General features: G+C 32.0%; 1 protein-coding gene across 1 annotated transcript in view; it reads left to right on the forward strand.

The window, feature by feature from the left end:
• Window positions 1–12,447: 12,447 nt before the first annotated feature.
• The window catches only part of LOC142336609 (uncharacterized), a 36,177-nt gene continuing 22,533 nt past the window's right edge, over window positions 12,448–26,091 (forward strand). Inside the window, exons 1-3 of the mRNA XM_075385520.1 lie at window positions 12,448–12,587; window positions 12,975–12,997; window positions 13,125–13,358. Coding sequence (XP_075241635.1) covers window positions 12,529–12,587; window positions 12,975–12,997; window positions 13,125–13,358 — 316 coding nt within the window. The 5' untranslated portion in view covers window positions 12,448–12,528. The remainder of the gene's footprint in view (window positions 12,588–12,974; window positions 12,998–13,124; window positions 13,359–26,091) is intronic.

The raw sequence follows: 26,091 nt of genomic DNA on the forward strand, positions 1-26,091 counted from the left end.
GTTACGCTTTGGGAATTTAAAGTGCTAGAATGCACCAAAAGGTCCCTTTTTTGGCTCTTTTCATGGCTCGTAGTGGAATTTGGCGACAAAAGACGAAGACATTGTATAATTACCAAATAGCATATTCATTCCTTTATGCCGCACTACCCTTTTTACATGTAATATGATAAGTTTTGGGGAATTAAAGAGCTAGAATGGTCCACTTTTTTTCGAATGGGGCGCTGGCTCGTAGTAAATGGTTGAGATGTCTGATTTGGCAAAACTAAGAGAAAAACATGTTTTTATATGTATAGAACATGAAATACATTATTTCACGAAAGGATAGATGAAATATTATGTCAAGAGTTATAATCAGTTAAGATTAAAATAATTTCACCATTTCAATATTAATTGTTTGTGATCTTTTGAGAAGGTTGTAACTGGATGGAAAATGCGATAATTGTTGGATTTTTGAATATTTTTGGCACCAATTTTTATGAATTACCCTGATGCAGCAAATACTAAAATTATGATTTTTTAGCCGAAACAGTAAACATTAAATAGCCAAAAAATTATTATTTAATCAAATAAATCGGCACAAACCGCGATACGAGGGATTCATATATAATTGTTCACCATTTATTAGCAAATAATATTTGCGAAAAGGACCATTAAAATTCGAATTTTCAAATTTTTATTTTACCCCTATTTCACTCCTATTCCACCCTTTATTTCACCCCTACAATGATCAATAATTCATAAAGAGTGTGATCACCTCATATTTCAAACCTACAACGATCAATAAATCATAAAGAGTGTGATCACCTCATATTTCACCCCTACAATGATCAATAATTCATAAAGAGTGTGATCACCTCATATTTCAAACCTACAATGATCAATAATTCATAAAGAGTGTGATCACCTCATATTTCAAACCTACAATGATCAATAATTCATAAAGAGTGTGATCACCTCATATTTCACCCCTACAATGATCAATAATTCATAAAGAGTGTGATCACCTCATTTTTCAAACCTACAACGATCAATAAATCATAAAGAGTGTGATCATCTCATATTTCAAACCTACAACGATCAATAAATCATAAAGAATGTGATCACCTCATATTTCACCCCTACAATGATCAATAATTCATAAAGAGTGTGATCACCTCATATTTCACCCCTACAATGATCAATAAATCATAAAGAGTGTGATCACCTCATATTTCACCCCTACAATGATCAATAATTCATAAAGAGTGTGATCACCTCATATTTCAAACCTACAATGATCAATAATTCATAAAGAGTGTGATCACCTCATATTTCACCCCTACAATGATCAATAATTCATAAAGAGTGTGATCACCTCATATTTCACCCCTACAATGATCAATAATTCATAAAGAGTGTGATCACCTCATATTTCAAACCTACAACGATCAATAAATCATAAAGAGTGTTATCACCTCATATTTCACCCCTACAATGATCAATAATTCATAAAGAGTGTGATCACCTCATATTTCACCCCTACAATGATCAATAATTCATAAAGAGTGTGATCACCTCATATTTCAAACCTACAACGATCAATAAATCATAAAGAGTGTGATCATCTCATATTTCAAACCTACAACGATCAATAAATCATAAAGAATGTGATCACCTCATATTTCACCCCTACAATGATCAATAATTCATAAAGAGTGTGATCACCTCATATTTCACCCCTACAATGATCAATAAATCATAAAGAGTGTGATCACCTCATATTTCACCCCTACAATGATCAATAATTCATAAAGAGTGTGATCACCTCATATTTCAAACCTACAACGATCAATAAATCATAAAGAGTGTGATCATCTCATATTTCAAACCTACAACGATCAATAAATCATAAAGAATGTGATCACCTCATATTTCACCCCTACAATGATCAATAATTCATAAAGAGTGTGATCACCTCATATTTCACCCCTACAATGATCAATAAATCATAAAGAGTGTGATCACCTCATATTTCACCCCTACAATGATCAATAATTCATAAAGAGTGTGATCACCTCATATTTCAAACCTACAATGATCAATAATTCATAAAGAGTGTGATCACCTCATATTTCACCCCTACAATGATCAATAATTCATAAAGAGTGTGATCACCTCATATTTCACCCCTACAATGATCAATAATTCATAAAGAGTGTGATCACCTCATATTTCAAACCTACAATGATCAATAATTCATAAAGAGTGTGATCACCTCATATTTCAAACCTACAATGATCAATAATTCATAAAGAGTGTGATCACCTCATATTTCACCCCTACAATGATCAATAATTCATAAAGAGTGTGATCACCTCATATTTCACCCCTACAATGATCAATAATTCATAAAGAGTGTGATCACCTCATATTTCAAACCTACAACGATCAATAAATCATAAAGAGTGTTATCACCTCATATTTCACCCCTACAATGATCAATAATTCATAAAGAGTGTGATCACCTCATATTTCACCCCTACAATGATCAATAATTCATAAAGAGTGTGATCACCTCATATTTCAAACCTACAACGATCAATAAATCATAAAGAGTGTGATCATCTCATATTTCAAACCTACAACGATCAATAAATCATAAAGAATGTGATCACCTCATATTTCACCCCTACAATGATCAATAATTCATAAAGAGTGTGATCACCTCATATTTCACCCCTACAATGATCAATAAATCATAAAGAGTGTGATCACCTCATATTTCACCCCTACAATGATCAATAATTCATAAAGAGTGTGATCACCTCATATTTCAAACCTACAACGATCAATAAATCATAAAGAGTGTGATCATCTCATATTTCAAACCTACAACGATCAATAAATCATAAAGAATGTGATCACCTCATATTTCACCCCTACAATGATCAATAATTCATAAAGAGTGTGATCACCTCATATTTCACCCCTACAATGATCAATAAATCATAAAGAGTGTGATCACCTCATATTTCACCCCTACAATGATCAATAATTCATAAAGAGTGTGATCACCTCATATTTCAAACCTACAATGATCAATAATTCATAAAGAGTGTGATCACCTCATATTTCACCCCTACAATGATCAATAATTCATAAAGAGTGTGATCACCTCATATTTCACCCCTACAATGATCAATAATTCATAAAGAGTGTGATCACCTCATATTTCAAACCTACAACGATCAATAAATCATAAAGAGTGTTATCACCTCATATTTCACCCCTACAATGATCAATAATTCATAAAGAGTGTGATCACCTCATATTTCACCCCTACAATGATCAATAATTCATAAAGAGTGTGATCACCTCATATTTCAAACCTACAACGATCAATAAATCATAAAGAGTGTGATCACCTCATATTTGACCCCTACAATGATCAATAATTCATAAAGAGTGTGATCACCTCATTTTTCAAACCTACAACGATCAATAAATCATAAAGAGTGTGATCATCTCATATTTCAAACCTACAACGATCAATAAATCATAAAGAATGTGATCACCTCATTTTTCAAACCTACAGCGATCAATAAATCATAAAGAGTGTGATCACCTCATATTTCAAACCTACAACGATCAATAAATCATAAAGAGTGTGATCACCTCATATTTCACCCCTACAATGATCAATAATTCATAAGGAGTGTGATCACCTCATATTTCAAACATACAACGATCAATAATTCATAAAGAGTGTGATCACCTCATATTTCAAACCTACAACGATCAATAGATCATAAAGAGTGTGATCACCTCATATTTCACCCCTACAATGATCAATAATTCATAAAGAGTCTGATCACCGCATATTTCAAAACTACAACGATCAATAATTCAGAAGAGTGTGATCACATCATATTTCAAACCTACAACAATCAAAAAATCATAAAGATTGTGATCACCTCATATTTCAAACCTACAACGATCAATAAATCATAAAGAATGTGATCACCTCATTTTTCAAACCTACAGCGATCAATAAATCATAAAGAATGCGATGATGCCTAAACGATTCGCGATCTATTACTGAGTAAGAACTTATAAACAAATTTTTTCTGATCGCAGCGTGTATCAGAATACAACTAGCCTTACTAGAGTATGCAAGACATCCTGTCCCTAATGACTATATCAGAAAAAATTTGATAGGTCTCAAACGATGAAGATTTTTCGTAATGGAGCTTTTTTTCAAAGCATCATTTTCAACATTTTTCTTGCGTCTATCATTCATTGTTAATAGTTTTTATAGCCATATATTATAACAAAGTTTTTGAGTGAGGCCTTATATTGAACTTCAAGGGGGTGGGGCTGACAGATCACACTAAAATTTCAGATAGGGACCAACAAAAAAATTGCAGTAAATTTAATTGGGTTAAATTGCGATTTTATAATGTTTTACAGTTTCGCGCCTAAAAGTTAACAAAGTAAACTGTACGACCAAAGAAAAACAGAGAAATTAATGATTTCGTTTTTTTTCAAAATTACTTTAAAAAACATTCCTATCCGTACTTCTGTTTTCTGCTGATTAAAATCTAGTGCAAACAATTTTGCGATCTTTTTTGTTAGCCTTTTTTTAAATTTAATTGCAAATAGTTCGAACTAATCTTCTCTAGTATAATGAAATACAGATTCATTTGAAATTTAGAGAATTTATGGATTGTCAGGGTGAAGAATTTAATACACGTTCACTTTTTTGAAAACCAGAAATTTTTTTTCACTAATCTGTAATTTGAAATTGCTCTTCGAACAGATCTTCTCCAGTTTTTGAACGTTTCTGTAAAAAGAAAAAAACTTAGTCTTTTTTTACATTGCAAAATTCTTGATATGAAAAACGAAATTTTTTTTAAAATAAAAAGAATCTGCTTTTTTTCTATTCTCATTAAATTTATTGAACTTTGCGGATTAAAAAAAAAACTCTAACTTAAAAAGGCCAAATTGTAAAATTTACCTATAACTAATGATCCTCAAAGCTGTTAAGTAAGAAACTTTAGGAATATCTTTCAACGTTTCTCTACATGTTAAAAAAACAACTAGAGGCACAGAACAAAAAACGGTCAGAATTATTAAAAACTAAAAGAATGCCAAAAATTGTGGTTTCAAGGATAATCAAAAAAATAATTTTGTTTATTAAAGCCAATTTTTAAGACATCTGCGTAATTTGAAAAACACAAATGGGCAGATTAAGCTCATGAACCATCGAAAACGATACAACTTTTGGGACGAATTCAGAACGTTCATTTCAAAATTTAATGTCTAATTTCAAAATCGAGTACCAACGCATCAATGAACATCGAGTACAGATCAGATTTCAAAACGAAAAACTCAGTTTCTTTTGTTTGTGTTTGTTCTGGTATGTGTGTGTGTGTGTGTGTGTGTGTGTGTTTGCGTGTGTAAGCGCCTAGGTGGGTGTACATATTGATGGTTGTGTTTTCCATCCGTGCGGGTTGTGTGTAGGGGAGATAGAGAGAGTTGGCACAAAAGAAATATTTCCCTTAAAATGTTAAACTTAAATAGAGGCAGAGAGAAAAACTGGCAGTATTCAAACTGAACAAATAAATTTCGTTAGAATTTGCTACAAAGTGCAGATTTATATATGTTCAGTAACAAATCTGTGTGTTTCTAGACTTCATTGATAACTTGTCTGCAATGTTTTGAAAAAAAAAGAGTTGCCCCCTTATGCTAATGAAACAAAAAAAAACAAAAAGTTTCAGAAACCATCAAAAAGTTCATTTCAGACTTTACAGTCAATTTCACTATTGCCGATATGGACCAACAGAAAAATTTGCAGTAACTTTATTTGGGTTAAATGGCAATTTTGTAAGGTTTTACAGTTTCGCGCCTAAAAATTAACAAATTAAACTGTACGACCAAAAAAATTCCAAAAAATAAATTATTTCGTTATTTTTTTTCAAATTTTCTATAAAAAACATTCCTATCCGTACTTCTGTTTTCTGCTGATTGAAATCTAGTGCAAACAATTTTTTCGATCTTTTTTGTTTGCCTTTTTTATAATTTAAATGCAATTTAAAGTCATTTGAAAGTTAGAGAGTTTATGGATCGTCAGGTTGAAGAATTTATTACACGTTCACTTTTTTTGAAAACCAGAATTTTTTTTCACTAATCTGTATTTTGAAATTGCTCTTCGAACAGATCTTCTCCAGTTTTTGAGCGTTTCTGTAAAAAGAAAAAAATTTAGTCTTTTTTTTCATTGCAAAATTCTTGATATGAAAAACGAAATTTTTTCTAAAGAAAAAGGAATCTTCTTTTTTTCTATTCTCATTAACTTTATTGATCTTTGCGGATTAAAAAAACACTTACTTAAAAAGGCCAAATTGTAAAATTTACCTATAACTATTGATCCTCCAAGCTGTTAAGTAAGAAACTTTAGGAATATCTTTCATTGTTTCTCTACATGTTAAAAAAACAACTAGAGGCAAAGAGCAAAAAACGGTCAGAAGTATTAAAAAGTAAAAAAAGCCAAAAATTGTGGTTTCAAGGATATTCAAAAAACAATTTTGTTTTTTAAAGCCAATTTTTAAGACATCTGCGTAACTTGAAAAACACAAATGGGCAGATTAAGCTCATGAACCATCGAAAACGCCAAATTTGTTCAGACGAGTTCAGAAGGTTCATATCAAATTTAAAGTCTAATTTCAAAATCGAGAACCAACGCACCAATTAATGGCGGCGACAATTGAGTACAGATCTGATTCCAAAACGAAAAATTCAGTTTCTTTTGGTTTGTGTTTGTTCTGGTGTGTGTGTGTGTGTGTGTGTGTGTGTGTGTTTGCGTGTGTTTGCGCGCCTATGTGGGTGTACATATGGATGGATGTATTTTCCATCCGTGCGGGTTGTGTGTAAGGGAGATAGAGAGAGTTGGCACAAAAGAAATATTTCCCTTCAAATGTTAAACTTAAATAGAGGCAGAGAGCCTCTGAAATTTGCTACAAATTCCAGATTTAATTATGTTCAGTAACAAATCTGTGTGTTTTTAGACTTCATTGATAACTTTTCTGCAATGTTTTGAAAAAAAAAATTGCCTCTTATGCTCATTAAACATAAAAAAAGGTGGCAAAAAGTTTCAAAAACCTTCAAAAAGTTCATTTCAGACTCTACTGTCAATTTCACTATTGCCGATATGGTTGCCTAAAGGGGTGTCAATCTCGTTTCCGAATTCAAGTCACATACAAATGGTGACGAGTTTTGAGTATTGATTAGCTACAATAAAAGAAGGTTTTTGGTTGTAGGTTTTTGTTGGTGTTTGTGTGTATGCGCGCTTGTGTGGTTGTATTAATGGGTGTGCGTACTTTATATATTTGTAGTATGTTTCTATGAAGAGAAACGGATAGATAGTGTGAGAAAGATATTGCTTTCACTTGTTTGACACAAAAAAGAGGCAGAGTATGAAAACTGTCAGAACGGAAGAAAAATTATAACAACTATTTAACTTTTGCATCAAACTGCTGCTGCAAATGTGTTCAAATCTAAAGCTCTGATTTCAATTTTCACTGATAACACTACGGCGGGACGTTGAAATTTTAATATCCCTGTTGTGCTCATGGGAAATTAAAACTGAAAAATTAATTTTTTTAAAAAACGCTATAATGTTACGTTTCAATGTTCAATTTGAAAGTTAACCAAACCTAGCTTTTAAGAAAAAAAAACAAGAAAGACTTAATTCGACAGTGGTGAGCCTTGAGTTGTGACCAAATTGCTAAAACAAAACTAAAAAAAAACATAACTTTCTAGAGTTTGTTCTGTTGATAAATGACGGGATATTTTTTTGGTTCAAACAGTACAATTAATGTTCTCCAATTCATATAATTTGCTTTCGGATACTCCCGAGGGTTTCTCAGGCAGAATTTGAGAATTTGAAAGTTTTTTGCAATTTTGAGAGGTATGTTGTAACATTCTGTGCAACGCACAGACTCGTGCGAGCCGATTTGTTGTAATAATTGCCGAGAATTATACAAATTGATCAAAATCAGTAAAAACAATGAATTGTATTAAAACAGTACACACGCAAAATAATGAGTAGATTTTCGCGGTTATTTCAGTGTTTTTTTTTAATTTGCTTGACCTGGGTTGCGAACAAGGGGTTTCAGACCCAAGCAGACCAATATAGGCCCTTGAGGCAGTTGGCCTGACCGGACTCTAGGCGAGACATTAGACGAGATCATGGGCCAGTCCATTGCCCGGGTCGAGAAAAAATGAGCGGTGAAAAGTTGTTTTTTTCACCGCAAATATTTTACATAATTTTGCGGAGAAATGCGATGAACGCGGTGAAATTAAATAAGTTCACCGCTAGAGTAAGCGCAGAACACACAAAAATTCACCACATTTCAACGCTTACTACAAGTTACCGTCCTTGCACGGCTTCTCACTAAAATGTAGCATAGTTGTTTTGAAATTAAATCAAATTCACATCTACTTTTTATAAAACATAAGCGTTGAACTTTTGTAAGATTAGCGGTAAAATTGCAAATTTTAGTGGTGAAATTTGGTGATTTTTTGTAAGTTCACTGCTTACTCTAGTGGTGAAATTACATAATTTCACCGCTTAAAAAAGTTTGAAAAACATGTATGATTATTCCTGGTTAAATGTTCGTGCGTCTTATAATAAAAGTATCTTAACTTCGGTGAACAAAAGACAATTCGAACCCTTTTCTAGGCGGTGAATTTATTTTATTTCACCACTAAGTCAAGCGGTGAATTTGTAACAATTTCATTGCAATCAGTGCTGGTCTCAGACAATTTTAACACTTTTTTCTAAGCGGTGAATTTATGTAAGTTCACCACTAAGTTAAATGGTGAATATATGTAGTTTCAACGCGTTCAACGCTTATCTTACATTCAGCGGTAAAATTATGTAATTTCACTTCTACCAGTCGATAAAGGTTTTCTTTCAGCGCACTCGCCGCCTGATTTATGTAATTTCAGCGCATTCACCGCTTATCTTATATAATTTTGCTTTGAATGGCGGTGACACCTCGACCCGGGTGTCCAGATCCACTGAAACAGGTTCAAACATCCAAAAAAAATTCCAACTGACTAATTGCTCTTTGTGGCAAATTTTTTTCAGTGGAATGAGTCTCGATTTATAGATCCAGCCAAATTTTAGAAATCAATTTGATAAAGTAGATTATTTAACAATATTTTGCGTTCGTTTCTGAAAACTTAAAAAACAGTCCAATCAGGCAAACTATATATAATATTTGCACAAGACTGGCATATTTTTTTGGCTGATACCCCCAGTAACACGCTGCGTGCCTGAGGAATCAATCAACAATCTCATTATATAGACTTTTACTCAAAACAAATACTATTTTTCTTACGTACTTCACTGATTTTGTCATCACCTGTTTCGGCGAAAACGATTATAACTTCGTGCCACGCGCGGTTGGGTTTCATGAGTGTTATGATTTTTAAAGTTCTTTTTAAAAATTCTTATTTTTATATAAATTCTGCTATTTCTAGTCCTCAATGAATCCAAAACAGAGAAACCTCCACTCTGTTACTAGTCATTTTTGTCCGAAGTCCGGACAGTCCTATTTAACACCCGATCAAACTTTAGGAGATTTACGTTACAAATTATCTTTTTTTTTCGTTATGAACACAACGACTTGCAGCGCATTAGCGGTCAATTTAATTGGTCAAATTAGGTGCCATGGTTCAATTCTCACCAAGTGCGAATTTTTTCATTTTTTCTACTATTCTCCTTCTCATTAATTGATAATTCTGGCCTTTTTATATAGTGGCATTATGATTTAGTGACATTATTAAAATTCTTGCCTTCTTGTATAGTGAAATCATTCTTAGTGGATCCATAATAGACATTTTGTATCTTTTGAGTTCTGGAAAACAACAACCGAATCTCTATCCAAGAGGATAGCAGAGGAAACCACGTAGAACAAGTAAAAATCCCTTTCCGCTGCTTGAAGTGACTCCCGACAGCAAATTCAATCACTTGTTTAAATAAACTTTAAAAAAGCAATGACACACGCTTTCCTTCTTATCTTCAAATCAATCTCCTTCCATAAGGATGCCTTTTAAATTAATTGAACTTGGTTTTATATATATTGATTGAATAATTGAACTACGGGTAATAGTTTTGCTGAACTTCAGGGCTTCGATCAGTGCATACAACTTATGCGGATACTGAAAACAATTATTGACATTACCTTGCAATAGAAGTTAAAAAACAAACCGCTTTAATCAGATTGAACAAGGAAAATTGTCGGTTTTGGCCTGTCCTATACGACCACAACAAGCATTTTGGCAACACTATACAAAGAAAAGAGCGGAAATAGGCTCAAAGGATCACGCTGAAATGTGGTGTTAGCCTAAGCCAAAACGATGGATAAGTGTTTTTGGTCAAACGAAATATGCGACAAAATATATTTCAGTGGCCTTGAGCTTGCGTTCACTGTGATGAACTCAAACTACATTGTTGCAGACAGGACAGTTATTTTCGGCCGAATTTTTAATGCAGTGAACGTTGCGGGAAGAAATCAACTCGTTTTTGCGTTATATCGGACGAAATTCAATGTTTTTTCACGATTCACTTTTGACCTGATTGATATAAAAGCTCCAGGCCAACATGCTCCAGATTAACAAAAAGGGTCCCACAGCACATCAGAGAAGATGTCTAGGATAAATAACTAACGGTGCCTGGAAATATGAACCGAGAAAAATCGATAAAAATGGGCTAATCAGCCGGAACGCTTACGGTGTTGACCATCTTGTCCAAGATACACTTCCAGAACTCGACCAGCGGCAGAAATCCACGTGGAGCCATATCTTTCAAAATCCAAGTTGTGTCATTGACTCTGAGCAGTATGTGATCACCGTCACTCCATTTGGATCTGTTTAACGTTATCGGCAGATACTCCTTGACTAGTCGTTTCCAGAAGTGACCGACCATTTGCTGCACATTTTTCTACGACTTGAAGCTGGAAAGAATTTGTTTGACAAACATTCCTGGTGGCAGTTAATTGAAAAGTCGATTAATCAAAAGATTTTGCGTCAATAATCCATCTTGAAAGGTCGGCGACAATCGTCAGTGGTCTGGAGTTCAGTATCGCCTGTGTTTCCACCAAAATTGCCCGGAACACATCAAGTGATATTCTTCTGGAGCCTAGAATGATCAACAGACTGCGTTTAGATTCAACGATCAATTTGCAATGAATATATCGAGCTCAAATTACATTATTTTTTTAAGTCTTGAGTGTTTATATCAACCAAGTTTTTTTACGCTTCGAAAATTATAATCATATTAAAATTAAAATACAAAAATATCATGATTCAGTACGGATCTTTAATTTAAAAGGGAAAGAAGTTATATTGTACTATGCGGCCTTCCTCAGGCTAACCTAAATGATCCTACAAATCATTTGTCATTGACACAGTGACAAGGCTCAGGAGACCTGGTTGAGCTGTCTGAGCTGCTTTTCACTAATAAAAAAAGATAGAGATATAGGATGACTTTTTAAATGATGCTGGAAATAAGGTCAATGAGAATTGAGGTCAAACTAATACACAGTATTCATTGTACCAATTCATAGCAAAATCAATCTTTATCATTTCAGAAACCCGTTTCACGGTTTAAAATACTCTTGCAAAATAATTTAAAAACTTAAATGAGTGGTATGGATACTTTAAAAACAACTTTAGCTGTAAATTTGATCGCGGAGACACTTTGCCACATCTAGCTTGACATTCATTCATTCAGTTAAAATGTTAATTTAGGGAACACAAACGACTGGGGTCGCTGTGAAAATAGGCGCAACTGCTAGCACTGAGAAAGTTGTTAGAAATTGTTCGAGACATATAAGGCGACAACTTAGGTTTTGTTGACAAATTAGGTTTTGTGGAGAATTATCGAAGTTTTTTTAATATAAGGGACAGTTCGTTGCTTTGAAAATTAGGAGAAATATTTTGACAGACGTGTTCTGTTTAATCTCTAAGAGTATGTCCATACCATCTTTCGCAATGAATGGGCACACATAAATCTTCAGAATGCAACTCAGATATGGAAGACAATATGGCTCATTTTGATTGCAAACCACTCCCCCTTTGATCATAAACATTATACCTGTTCTTTACCTATGGCTAATAATTTAAATGGCGTGGGCGGTTTTTATTAACCACGATAAACTAGTTGATGAACAAAAAAATAAATCTCGCACCGGAACGCTGAGTTTAACCAACAAAACTTTTCAACTGCTGCAGGCTTCAACATGATTCTTTGCAAGTTAATTGAATGTAAAGAAAAGAATACAAAAGCAGTTATACTATAATTTTGTGACTCAATTAACTGATCAGCAACTACAAAAATGGTGCAATCGATGGGCACCGACATTCGTCGCAATATTAAATCAAAACTCAACTGCTGGCTACAAAAGTCGTGCTGTGTTAATTTGACTACAAACTAGTTGAACAATGAGAGCATGAATGATTTAAATCTTGTTCTTCAACACTATGGATTCAAAAGTTTGGCTTTTATCAATAGTCTCTGCGATTCTTTTCATAGTCATCAGGTAGGATTTAATGTCTGTACCACAGCAAAAAACAAAAGGTACTTCATCAAATACTCACCGACGGCTAGGTTTTTTATGTCTACAATTTTTTCAGCAACTTCTCTGCTGAGTTTTGTTAAATAAACGCAGCAAAATTATTCCTTTTCTTTATTTTTGTGTTTTTTGTTCCAAAAACGTTGTTCTTGCGCCAAATTCAAAAAGTTTTCTACTTATAGTATATAAAAAAATTTTCTTTTGTTTCTGCTTTAATGGTTATGCTTCCTCCTGCGTCAACGATATTCAACAACGAATTTTAGAACCAATTTTATTTCCACTGTTTATCATATAGCATCAGTTGCCCGGGATAACCTTATATAAAATTTGGCTGCTATTACTGTTTCTTTTCAGAAAATGTAGGGCAGATTTTCTGAGTAAGTATATCCATAACTAATAATTATAACAAACAGAGTGTTTTGAATCAATTATATCAAATTTGTTTGCCGATTATTACAATTGAGACTTCAGCTTCCATTTTTATTTATCTTCATTCTCTTTTAGTTACCCAAGATCAGTCAAGATCCAACTCATCTGGAATCACTGTATGCGTGCGTCTGGACAACCCTCCGGGTCAGTTGTTCCGTGATAACATATTGGCGTTTAACGACCTTCAAGACGGCTGCATGTTTGACACTGACTACAATTCATCTGGCAATGGCTTCAACTCAAGTAGAAATTATACATATACATTGGAGGATAACTCGGGAAACTTGACTGAAAATGTTTTATGTACATGTAAGTTATTAGGAATTTATTTTGCACTTTTCCTAACAATCTTGAGCTTTATGAAGAACGTCATTTTCAATGGAATCACCATTAAATATTTGCATTGGAGGTTAACAATTAATACAGCAACTTTTGATCGTCACTACTTTCGGCAATTAGTTGTCTTTGGTATTTTTGACAGTGTCTTGAAAGCGAAAGTCAGAGATGAAGTGTAGAGATAAATTCCCAGACTACGGTGTGCGCTCAAAATTCTCCTGATCAGACCATTTCGAGCGCACACCTGACCATTTTGCGCTCAAATTTACAGGACAATTTTGAGCGCATGAGCACACTTGAGTCTGATAAGAGGAGGATTCGAGCATTTGAGTCTGATTAAACCGGTTTCGAGCTCAAATGGGTCAGAGACCGATTCGAGCAGATTATTTTTTTTTCAATTTTTGTATTTTTTTCTGAGAGATGTTGGATCTGCCAAGAGGCGACAATAAAGCAGCTTTCAGGAAAGCTGTATAAGTTCATTCATTGAATCACAAAAATACACTAACGGAATAAAAAAAATGAATCATTTTCTCAACAGCTGCGAAACTGTCGAGCCTTTGAGGACTATCAGAGACGATTTCGAACGCACTTTGAGCGCACAAAAACTGCCGAGCGCACTTGCGTCTAATCAGAGGCTCTTTCGGTCTGAGACTGTCTGATCAGAGGCGCTTTCCGCATGGGACGGCCTGATCAAGATGATTGCGAACGCACACCCCAGCCTGGGTTGCAAGCGGTGTAAACTTCACACCGAAGAGAAAAGAAGACAAACAGGAAAAAATAGCGACCGAAAACCAATTATCAGATATTGCATTTCAATTCAACCGACAAATCGTTGTAAAACAAATCGCAATAAAAAGAAGGTTTGATGATACGATTAAATAGGTACCAACGATTAAATTCGATGCTAATTTCCAGATTGTGCCCGCCCATTATCTATACTTAGCAAAATTTCCAAAGAAAACTTTATTTTCAAATGAAACAACGGCAGGTAGCAGATTACTGTTTATGTATATCAAGTCACAGACAAATTTTGGGTAACCAAATGAAAATTCCGTCAAAACTTAGATTTTAATAACAAGGATGCTCGTTAATGTGCGTTCCCACATGATGTTCCGACCGGAGCTCATGTACATTTTTGACTTATTGTCAACCAAATGATGAGATAATTGAAAACAGATGGTTCAGTTTGAAAAAATCGTTACACAAACTAACTGCCGATTGAATTGCAAAAAACATGCTTCATTACAGCGCTCACAAGATCTGCCATTAGAGAGACTTTGGAAAAAGAAACAAACTTCAAAAAAAGCAAAAACGAAATATTTTAGCGAATGTGCCAGAAGGAGAGAAAAAGGAACAAAAATATTGACCACTCACTTAACCTTTACAAAAACACATATTCTCCAACAAACAAACATCAGTTACGACATTATATCTATGAAAAAAATCGTTTTGAATTACAAGGAATTGGATGGAATGACCAGAATACGTTACAAGTTGACGATAAGAACACAAACCGAAAATATTCAAACAATTTGAAAACGAACAATATCATAAACTTAAATAATATTCGCTTTAAACTGACTGCATTGAGTAACATCATTCATTCAATCCTCAATAAGCAACCGATGAGATTAGTCAGCTTTTTACGACTACATGGAGAATTAAAAAGGGCAAAAACAGCAAATTCAAAAAAAATTGAGCGAGAAAACTGTCGAAGCAAATAAAAAAAGAAATTTTTGGTAAAAAGTTTTCTAATCTCATATAATCATATATTTTTTAACAGCCATGGGGTTCTTCTTTTGGTTAACAATACGAGTTCAATAAATCAACAAATGTGAACAAATATAAAAAAACCACAAAAATTTTGAAAAAACCCGTTATATCAACGACATTAAATTCAATAGCTTTCAACGGAAGTAAAAAAATTACGCCAAATTATGACTCAACAAGGCAAGGATAATTTTTAAACGTAAGTTAAATTGATGACATCAAAATAAGTCTTACGCTTATGAAGGAAACAACAAATACATACAAAAACCAAAAATTCAGAAGAAAAGTGCAAGAAGAAAGTGTCGAAGACATTTAAACCATAAGCATTTCTCTGAAACCTTTATCTGTGATCCATTGAACGTATTCCCGAAGCAAATGGGAACTATCAAAATTCGGATAATGAGATAAGATATTAGAAGGAACCAAAACTATTGAAAAAATCCAAAGGTCAACCAAATGAGATAACCAAAAACAGATGTTTGAATTTAAAAAATCTTTTCACAACCAAACTACATTGAAATACATAATGCCACGCCTAATCACAGAGCTCACGTGATCTGTCATTTAAAGGACTACGAGAAAAAAAAACAAACAAAATAAGCAAAATTAAAAAATTAACGGCAAAAACTCAATATCTAAATGAAAAAGCATCTAGTAATCAGCGTCAAAATTCAATCAGATAAAACCTTAAGTGCACAAATTTTTTTAACTAGACAGCAGATTGGATTTTTTATGATCTAGGTTATCACTAGGTAACAAGTAAAAAAGAAAAAAAAATGAGGCGAAATTCAAAAATCTGTCAACATTTTTTAAACCAAATAATTTCAGCCGTCTTAGAAATCATTAGATTTTAACAAAATAATTTGCGTTAATCTAACCAGAAAAGTTATTACGAAACTGATAGAACCTGTCACTTGTTAGACTAAGCCATGGAAACGGACTTAAGATGCAGAAAAGCTCAAGAAAATACAAATAATCTGAGAAAACACAAATTATTGAAGCCATCGAAATCATCAGCTATTATCTAAATAGTGTTTTCTATTTCAATTGTATTTCAATGAAATTGAGCTAAAACTATACTGAACAATTAAAAAAGTTTACTTGGGCCTCATTTGAAAACAATTGGGCTCTGTTATTACGCGAATGCGGTGAAAGAGAAGGAAAACAGTAATATTAACCACTCACCGAACATTCATGTGAAATCATTCATCAATGACAAACATTCATGTTTGCCCAACAAACAAAACATCAGCTACGAAATACCATAAATAGGAATGAAGCGCAGTCTCATTCACTCACTCCTCAATTAGAAGCTTATGAGATCTCTCAGCATTTAACGACTATGTGAAGAATAAAAAAAGAGCAAATTCTAAAATATGAGACAAAAGACTCGAAGCCATTAAAAATGAGTTTTTCAGAACAAAAGCTTTTTTTAATTTTTCCCTTTTTCATTTAATTTTTTAACAGGAATAGGGTTCTTTTTCCTTTAACTATAAGACTTCAAAAAAATCAATAAAAATGAACAAATATTTTAAAAGCACGAAATTTTCGATAAAACCCCGTAGTATCAACGACATTAAATTCAATAGCTTTCAACGGAAGTAAAAATTACGCTTAATTATGACTTAACAATAGGGCGAGGTTGTTTCTAAACGTAAGTTATCATGATGACATCAAAATAAGTCTTGCGCTTATGAAAACAACAACAAATACATGTAAAAACCAAAAATTCAGAAAAAAAGTGCAAGAAGAGAGTCTCGAAGCCATTTACACAATGAGCGTTTCTCTGAAAACTTTAAATGTGATCCATTGATCGTCTTCTCAAAGCAAATGGGAACTATCAAAATTCGGATAATGAGATAAGTTATGAAAACTCGTGTTATCGAAGTCATAAAGCCAATAGTTAGCAGATAAAACCGTTTATCAGATTAAACTTGGTCGGAGTAAAAAGGCAGGGCTTCCTGTTTTTACTGAGACTTTCCTACAGTTCATGAAAATAATATTAATAGTGGTTAGTGTTCAAAAAAAATTTTTGGAATTTTTTTAAAGGCTTAATAGCCACTAAATTCAATAGCTATTAACAAAATTCAAAAAATACGGAGAGTTATGCCTCGATGGAAAGATAAGGATCTTTAGTCAACAATAAGAAATCACAATAAGTTCTATTGTTATGAAAGCGACAACAGAAGCAAGCAAAAGAAACTAAAATTTAGTAGAAAAGTGCAAGAAATTGTTGAGGCCATTTAAATCATAAGCTTTCTGTCCGCAAAATCTATCTATGATCAAGTGAATGTTTTCCCTAAGCCACTCGGAATTATCAATATTAGGATAATTTATCCTTTATTCGGAAATTTCAAAGTGAACCATAATTACAAAAAAAATATCCAAAAATTTAAAAAAAAAATCGGAAATCTCGTGTCATCGAGGTCATAAAATCAATAGTTAGAAAATAGAACCCGTAACCAGATCAATTTTAGTTTCAGTAAAAAAAAGAGTTCCTTTTGTTACTGAGACTGACTTACAGCTCAGGAAAATAAGTTTAAGATTGGTTAATTTCCAAAAAATTCAAAACAATTATTTTTAAAGTATTAAAAGCAATTAATCTCAAGAATTTTCAACGGAAGTCATAAAATACACAAAGTTATGCCTCAATGGGAAGACACGCATCTTTTTCATCAATATTTCATCAACGAGACATCACAATAAGTCCTGTGATTATGAAAACAATGACAAATACAGTCAAAAATCAAAAAAAATTCAGGAGAAATGCGAGAAGAATGCGCTGAAGCCACTAAAACAATAACAATATTTCTCTGAAAACTTTATCTATGATCCATTGGACGTCTTTTCTAGGCCAATTGGGAACTATCAATATTAGGATAATGTGACAAAATTTTAAAAGGAACCAAAATTACAAAAAAATTCGATTTTTTGGGAATTAGGAAAACTCGTGTGATCGAAGTCATAAAACATAGTTAGCAGATAAAACCGCTTACCCGACATATCACTTAATGTTCAAAAAAAATTTAAAAAATGTTTTTTAAAGTGTTTAGAACCATTAGCTGTCCACTCAAAGCATTATATAGATTTACTTAATTCACATTAGGAAGCCAATTGCAATTTAAGTTGGCGAGTCTATGCTATAGGACTCCCAAAATTTAGTAATATTTCAAAAATAAAACAAAAACTTCATTGAAAATTTCAAAAAATTCGAAGACGAAAAAAACATGAGCGATTCCTTCAGAACGATTTTTTGTTCATTGAGTATCGCTTGACTGTATAAAAGTTTGTTATTAACGGAACCTCGATATGAAAAAACAATAACAAATAACAAATTTTTCTAAAGAGAACATCTCTCAAATTGGATTTTATTTTTTTATTGGTCGTAAACTTCCTCATGAGACCAGAACTAGACTTTTTTCTCGGTCTATTGGTAACACAAAATTGTTTCATTTTGTAGCGCGAAATGTAATTTTGAAATAATAATATTTTTTATAGTAAAGCCCTAATTTGAACATAAATTATGTTAGAAGTGAACAAAATCAAGCAAATATCACATGTTCACATTTTTCTAGGCCAATGGGAACTATCAATATCAGGATAATGTGACAAAATTTCAAAAGGAACTAAAATTACAAAAACAAATCCGAATTTTTTTGAAATTAGGATAACTCGTGTTATCGAAGTCATACGACATAGTTAGCAGATAAAACCGCTTACCAGACATATCGGTTAAAGTTCAAAAAAATTTCGAAAAATTGTTTTTTTAAAGTTTTAAGAACCATTAGCTGTCTAATCAAAGCATTATACAGGTTTACTTAATTCATATTAGGAAACCAATTGCAATTTTAGTTGGCGGGTCTATGCTATGGGACTCCCAAAATTTAGTAATATCTCAAAAATAAAACAAAAACTTCCTCAAAAATTTCAAAAAATTCGAAGACGAAAAGAACATGGGCGATTCCTTCACAACGACTTTTTGTTCATTGGGTATCATTTGACTGTAAAAGAGTTTGTAATTAATGGATCCTCGATATGAAAAGTGACTAGTCTCTAAGTGATTTAAAAAACAATAATAATTAACAAAAATTTCTAAAGAGAACATCTCTCAAATTGAATTTTAGTTTTTTACTGGTCGTAATCTTCCTCATGAGACCAGAACAAGCCTTTTTTTCTCGATCTATTGGTAACACAAAATTGTCTCATTTTGTAGCGTGAAATGTAATTTTGAAATAGTATTAGCCTTAGTTTGAACATAAATTATGCTAGAAGTGAAGAAATCAAGCAAATATTACGTGTTCACACAAAATTTTAAGCTTTGATAAATCCTCTAAAAATAAGAAAATCAAAAAAATCTTTTTAATTTCGATTTCTACGCTGAACAAGCTTTTTAATGATACCAATCACATTTCTCTAAGATGAATAAATCGATCGCCCAAAAATGTCTGAACAAGAAAAACCATTTGAGTATATAGTTCCTCCCTCCACAAGTGGGGTCTGAACAATTCAGCCCAAAAGAACAGAAATGACAACCTGTTGGTTCTAGATAAATACCATAAGATTGGCTGACAAAAAAAGTCGCTTAGTGCCAAGATAATTGAGCAAAATCTCACCATTTTTAATCCCGCTTACAACATCATTCAAGTTTCAAATAGCATGGGCTCCAAAAAGTGAAAAAAAATGAGTAAAAAACGATGCCCAATAAAGTGAATAAAATCATGTAAATATATATATATATATATATATATATGTATATATATATTTATATATATATATATATATATATATATACATATATATATATATATATTTATATTTATACATATATATATATATATACATATATATATATATATATTTATATATGTATATATATATATATATATATACAAATATATACACATATTCATACATATATACATTCATACATGCATTTATATATAAATATATATATATATATATATATATATATTTATATAGAAATGTGTAAAGTTATTTATATATATATATATATATATATATATATATATATATATATACATAAATATATACTTATATATATATATATATATATATATATATATACACATAAATATAAATATATATATATATATATATATATATATATATATATATGTGTGTGTATCACTTGAGTCTGATAAGAGGAGGATTCGAGCATTTGAGTCTGATTAGAACCGAGTCGAGCAGATTTTTTTTTCCGTTTCTGTTTTTTTTTTCTGAGAGATGTTGGATCTGCCAAGAGGCGACAATAAAGCAGCTTTCAGGAAAGCTGTATAAATTCATTCATTGAATCAGAAAAATACACTAACGGTATAAAAAAATGAATCATTTTCTCAACAGCTGGGAAACTGTTGAGCCTGTGAGGACTATCAGAGACGATTTCGAACACACTTTGAGCGCACAAAAACTGCCCAGCGCACTTGCGTCTAATCAGAGGCTCTTTCAATCTGAGACTGTCTGATCAGAGGCGCTTTCCGCATGAGACGGCCTGATCTAGATGATTGCGAGCGCACACCCCAGCCTGGGTTGCAAGCGGTGTAAACTTCACACCGAAGAGAAAAGAAGACAAACAGGAAAAAATAGCGACCGAAAACCAATTATCAGATATTGCATTTCAATTCAACCGACAAATCGTTGTAAAACAAATCGCAATAAAAAGAAGGTTTGATGATACGATTAAATAGGTACCAACGATTAAATTCGATGCTAATTTCCAGATTGTGCCCGCCCATTATCTATACTTAGCAAAATTTCCAAAGAAAACTTTATTTTCAAATGAAACAACGGCAGGTAGCAGATTACTGTTTATGTATATCAAGTCACAGACAAATTTTGGGTAACCAAATGAAAATTCCGTCAAAACTTAGATTTTAATAACAAGGATGCTCGTTAATGTGCGTTCCCACATGATGTTCCGACCGGAGCTCATGTACATTTTTGACTTATTGTCAACCAAATGATGAGATAATTGAAAACAGATGGTTCAGTTTGAAAAAATTGTTACACAACCGAACTGCTGATTGATTTGCAATAAACCATGCTTCATTACAGCGCTCACAAGATCTGCCATAAGAGAGACTTTGAGAAAAAGAAACAAACTTCAAAAAAAGCAAAAACGAAATATTTTAGCGAATGTGCCAAAAGAAGAGAAAAAGGAACAAAAATATCGACCACTCACATAACCTTTACAGAAACACATATTCCCCAACAAACAAACATCAATTACGACATTATATCAATGAAAAAAATCGTTTTGAATTACAAGGAATTGGATGGAATGACCAGAATACGTTACAAATTGACGATAAGAACGCAAACCGAAAATATTCAAACAATTTGAAAACGAACAATATCATAAACTTATATACTATTCGCTTTAAACTGAATGCAATGAGTAAAATCATTCATTCAATCCTCAATAAGAAACCTATGAGATTAGTCAGCTTTTTACGACTACATGGAGAATTAAAAAGGGCAAAGAGAGCAAATTCAAAAAAATTGAGCCAAAAAACTGTCGAAGCAAATAAAAAAAGAAATTTTTGGTAAAAAGTTTTCTAATCTCATATAATCATATGTTTTTTGACAGCCACGGGGTTCTTCTTTTGGTTAACAATACGAGTTCAATAAATCAACAAATGTGAACAAATATAAAAAAAACCACAAAAACTTTGAAAAAACCCGTTATATCAACGATATTAAATTCAATAGCTTTCAACGGAAGTGAAAAAAAATACGCCAAATTATGACTCAACGAGGCAAGGATAATTTTTAAACGTAAGTTAAATTGATGACATCAAAATAAGTCTTACGCTTATAAAGAAAACAACAAATACATACAAAAATCAAAAATTCAGAAGAAAAGTGCAAAAAGAAAGTGTCGAAGACATTTAAACCATAGGCATTTCTCTGAAACCTTTATCTGTGATCCATTGAACGTATTCCCGAAGCAAATGGGAACTATCAAAATTCGGATAATGAGATAAGATATTAGAAGGAACCAAAATTATTGAAAAATTCCAAATGTCAACCAAATGAGATAACCAAAAACAGATGTTTGAATTTAAAAAATCTTTTTACAACCAAACTAGTAATTGAATTACATAATGCCACGCCCAATCACAGAGCTCACTCACGTGATCTGTCATTTAAAGGACTACGAGAAAAAAAACAAACAAAATAAACAAAACTAAAACATTAACGGCAAAAACTCAATATCTAAATGAAAAAACAAATTTTCTTTTGTCCTAACTACACAGCAGATTGGATTTTTTATAATCTGGGTTATCACTAGGTAACAAGTAAAAAAGAAACAAAAATGAGGCGATATTCAAAAATCTGTCAACATTTTTTAAACCAAATAATTTCAGACGTCTTAGAAATCATTATTTTTTAACAAAATATTTCTCAATAATTTAATCAGAAAAGTTATTACGAAACTGATAGAACTTGTCACTGGTTAGACTAAGCCATGGAAACGAACTTAAGATGCAGAAAAGCTCAAGAAAGTACAAATAATCTGAGAAAACACAAATTATCGAAGCCATCGAAATCATTAGCTATTATCTAAATAGTGTTTTCTATTTCAATTGTATTTCAATGAAATTGAGCTAAAACTATACTGAACAATAAAAAAATTTTACTTGGGCCTCATTGGAAGACAATTGGGCTCTGTTATTAAGCGAATGCGGTAAAAGAGAAGGAAAACAGGAATATTGACCACTCACCGAACATTCATGTGAAATCATACTGTTCAACAAGCAAAACATCAGCTGCGAAATACCATAAATAGAAATGAAGAGCAGTCTCATTCACTCACTCCTCAATTAGAAGCTTATGAGATCTCTTAGCATTTAACGACTATATGAAGAATAAAAAAAGAGCAAATTCTAAAAAATGAGACAAAAGTCTCGAAGCCATTAAAAATGAATTTTTCATAACAAAAGTTTTTTTTTTATTTATTTCCATTTTCATTTAATTTTTTGAGAGGAATAGAATTCTTCTTCCTTTAACGATAAGACTTCAAATAAATCAACAAATATGAACAAATATTTTAAAAGAACGAAATCTTCTATAAAACCCAGTAGTATCAACGACATTAAATTCAATAGCTTTCAACGGAAGTAAAAATTACGCTTAATTATGACTTAACGAGAAGGCGAGGTTGTTTTTAAACGTAAGTTATCATGATGACATTAAAATAAGTCTTGCGCTCATGAAAACAACAACAAATACATGTAAAAACAAAAAGTTCAGAAAAAAAGTGCAAGAAGAAAGTGTCAAAGCCATTTACACAATGAGCGTTTCTCTGAAAACTTTAAATGTGATCCATTGATCGTCATCTCAAAGCAAATGGGAACTATCAAAAGTCGGATAATGAGATAAGTTATGAAAACTCGTGTTATCGAAGTCATAAAGCCAATAGTTAGCAGATAAAACCGTTTATCAGATTAAACTTGGTCGGAGTAAAAAGGCAGGGCTTCCTGTTTTTACTGAGACTTTCCTACAGTTCATGAAAATAATATTAATAGTGGTTAGTGTTCAAAAAAAATTTTTTGGAATTTTTTTAAAGGCTTAATAGCCACTAAATTCAATAGCTATTAACAAAATTCAATAAATACGGAGAGTTATGCCTCGATGGAAAGATAAGGATCTTTAGTCAACAATAAGACATCACAATAAGTTCTATTGTTATGAAAGCGACAACAGAAGCAAGCAAAAGAAACTAAAATTTAGTAGAAAAATGCAAGAAATTGTTGTAGCCATTTAAATCATAAGCTTTCTGTCCGAAAACTCTATCTATGATCAAGTGAATGTTTTCCCTAAGCCACTCGGAATTTTCTATATTAAGATAATTTATCCTTTATTCGGAAATTTCAAAGGGAACCATTATTACAAAAAAAATATCCCAAATTTAAAAAAAAATGGAAAACTCGTGTCATCGAGGTCATAAAATCAATAGTTAGAAAATAGAACCCGTAACCAGATAAATTTTAGTTTCAGTAAAAAAAAAGAGTTCCTTTTGTTACTGAGACGGACTTACAGCTCAGGAAAATGAGTTTAAGATTGGTTAATTTCCAAAAAATTCAAAACAATTATTTTTAAAGTATTAAAAGCAATTAATCTCAAGAATTTTCAACGGAAGTCATAAAATACACAACGTTATGCCTCAATGGGAAGACAAGGATTTTTGTCATCAATATTTCATCAACGAGAAATCACAATAAGTCCTGTGATTATGAAAATAATGACAAATAAAGTCAAATATCAAAAAAAAAAATTCAGGGGAAATGCGAGAAGAAAGCGTTAAAGCACACTAAAACAATAATAATATTTCTCTGAAAACTTTATCTATGATCCATTGGACGTCTTTTCTAGTCCAATTGGGAACTATCAATATTAGGATAATGTGACAAAATTTCAAAAAGATCCAAAATTACAAAAAAATCCGATTTTTTGGGAATTAGGAAAACTCGTGTGATCGAAGTCATAAAACATAGTTAGCAGATAAAACCGCTTACCCGACATATCACTTAATGTTCAAAAAAAATTTAAAAATTGTTTTTTAAAGTGTTTAGAACCATTAGCTGTCCACTCAAAGCATTATATAGATTTACTTAATTCACATTAGGAAGCCAATTGCAATTTAAGTTGGCGAGTCTATGCTATAGGACTCCCAAAATTTAGTAATATTTCAAAAATAAAACAAAAATTTCATTGAAAATTTCAAAAAATTCGAAGACGAAAAAAACATGAGCGATTCCTTCAGAACGATTTTTTGTTCATTGAGTATCGTTTGACTGTAAAAGAGTTTGTAATTAAAGGAACCTCGATATGAAAAGTGACTAGTCTCTAAGTGATTTAAAAAACAATAATAAATATTAAATTTTTTTAAAGAGAACATCTCTCAAATTGAATTTTATTATTTTATTGGTCGTAAACTTCCTCATGAGACCAGAACTAGACTTTTTTCTCGGTCTATTGGTAACACAAAATTGTTTCACTTTGTAGGGTGAAATGCAATTTTGAAATAATATTTTTTATAGAAAAGCCCGAATTTGAACATAAATTGTGCTAGAAGTGAACAAAATCAAGCAAATATCACGTGTTCACATTTTTCTAGGCCAATGGGAACTATCAATATCAGGATAATGTGACAAAATTTCAAAAGGAACCAAAATTACAAAAAAAAATCCGAATTTTTTTGAAATTAGGAAAATTCGTGCTATCGAAGTCATAAAACATAGTCAGCAGATAAAACCGCTTACCAGACATATCGGTTAAATTTCTAAAAAATTTCGAAAAATTGTGTTTGAAAGTTTTAAGAACCAATAGCTGTCCACTCAAAGCATTATACAGGTTTACTTAATTCATATTAGGAAACCAATTGCAATTTTAGTTGGCGAGTCTATGCTATGGGACTCCCAAAATTTAGTAATATCTCAAAAATAAAACAAAATTTTCCTTAAAAATTTCAAAAAATTCGAAGACGAAAAGAACATGAGCGATTCCTTCACAACGATTTTTTGTTCATTAGGTATCATTTGACTGTAAAAGAGTTTGTAATTAACGGAACCGCGATATGAAAAGTGACTAGTCTCTAAGTGATTTAAAAAACAATAATAATTAACAAAAATTTCTAAAGAGAACATCTCTCAAATTGAATTTTAGTTTTTTATTGGTCGTAATCTTCCTCATGAGACCAGAACAAGCCTTTTTTTCTCAATCTATTGGTAACACAAAATTGTCTCATTTAGTAGCGTGAAATGTAATTTTGAAATAGTATTTTTTATACAAAAGCCTTAATTTGAACATAAATTATGCTAGAAGTGAACAAAATCAAGCAAATATCACGTGTTCACACAAAATTTTAAGCTTTGATAAATCCTCGAAAAATATGAAAATCAAAAAAATGTTT

This window comes from Convolutriloba macropyga, chromosome 3 (genome assembly GCF_964194025.1).
Source record: "Convolutriloba macropyga chromosome 3, txConMacr16.3, whole genome shotgun sequence".
Classification (NCBI taxonomy): Eukaryota; Metazoa; Xenacoelomorpha; order Acoela; family Convolutidae; genus Convolutriloba; species Convolutriloba macropyga.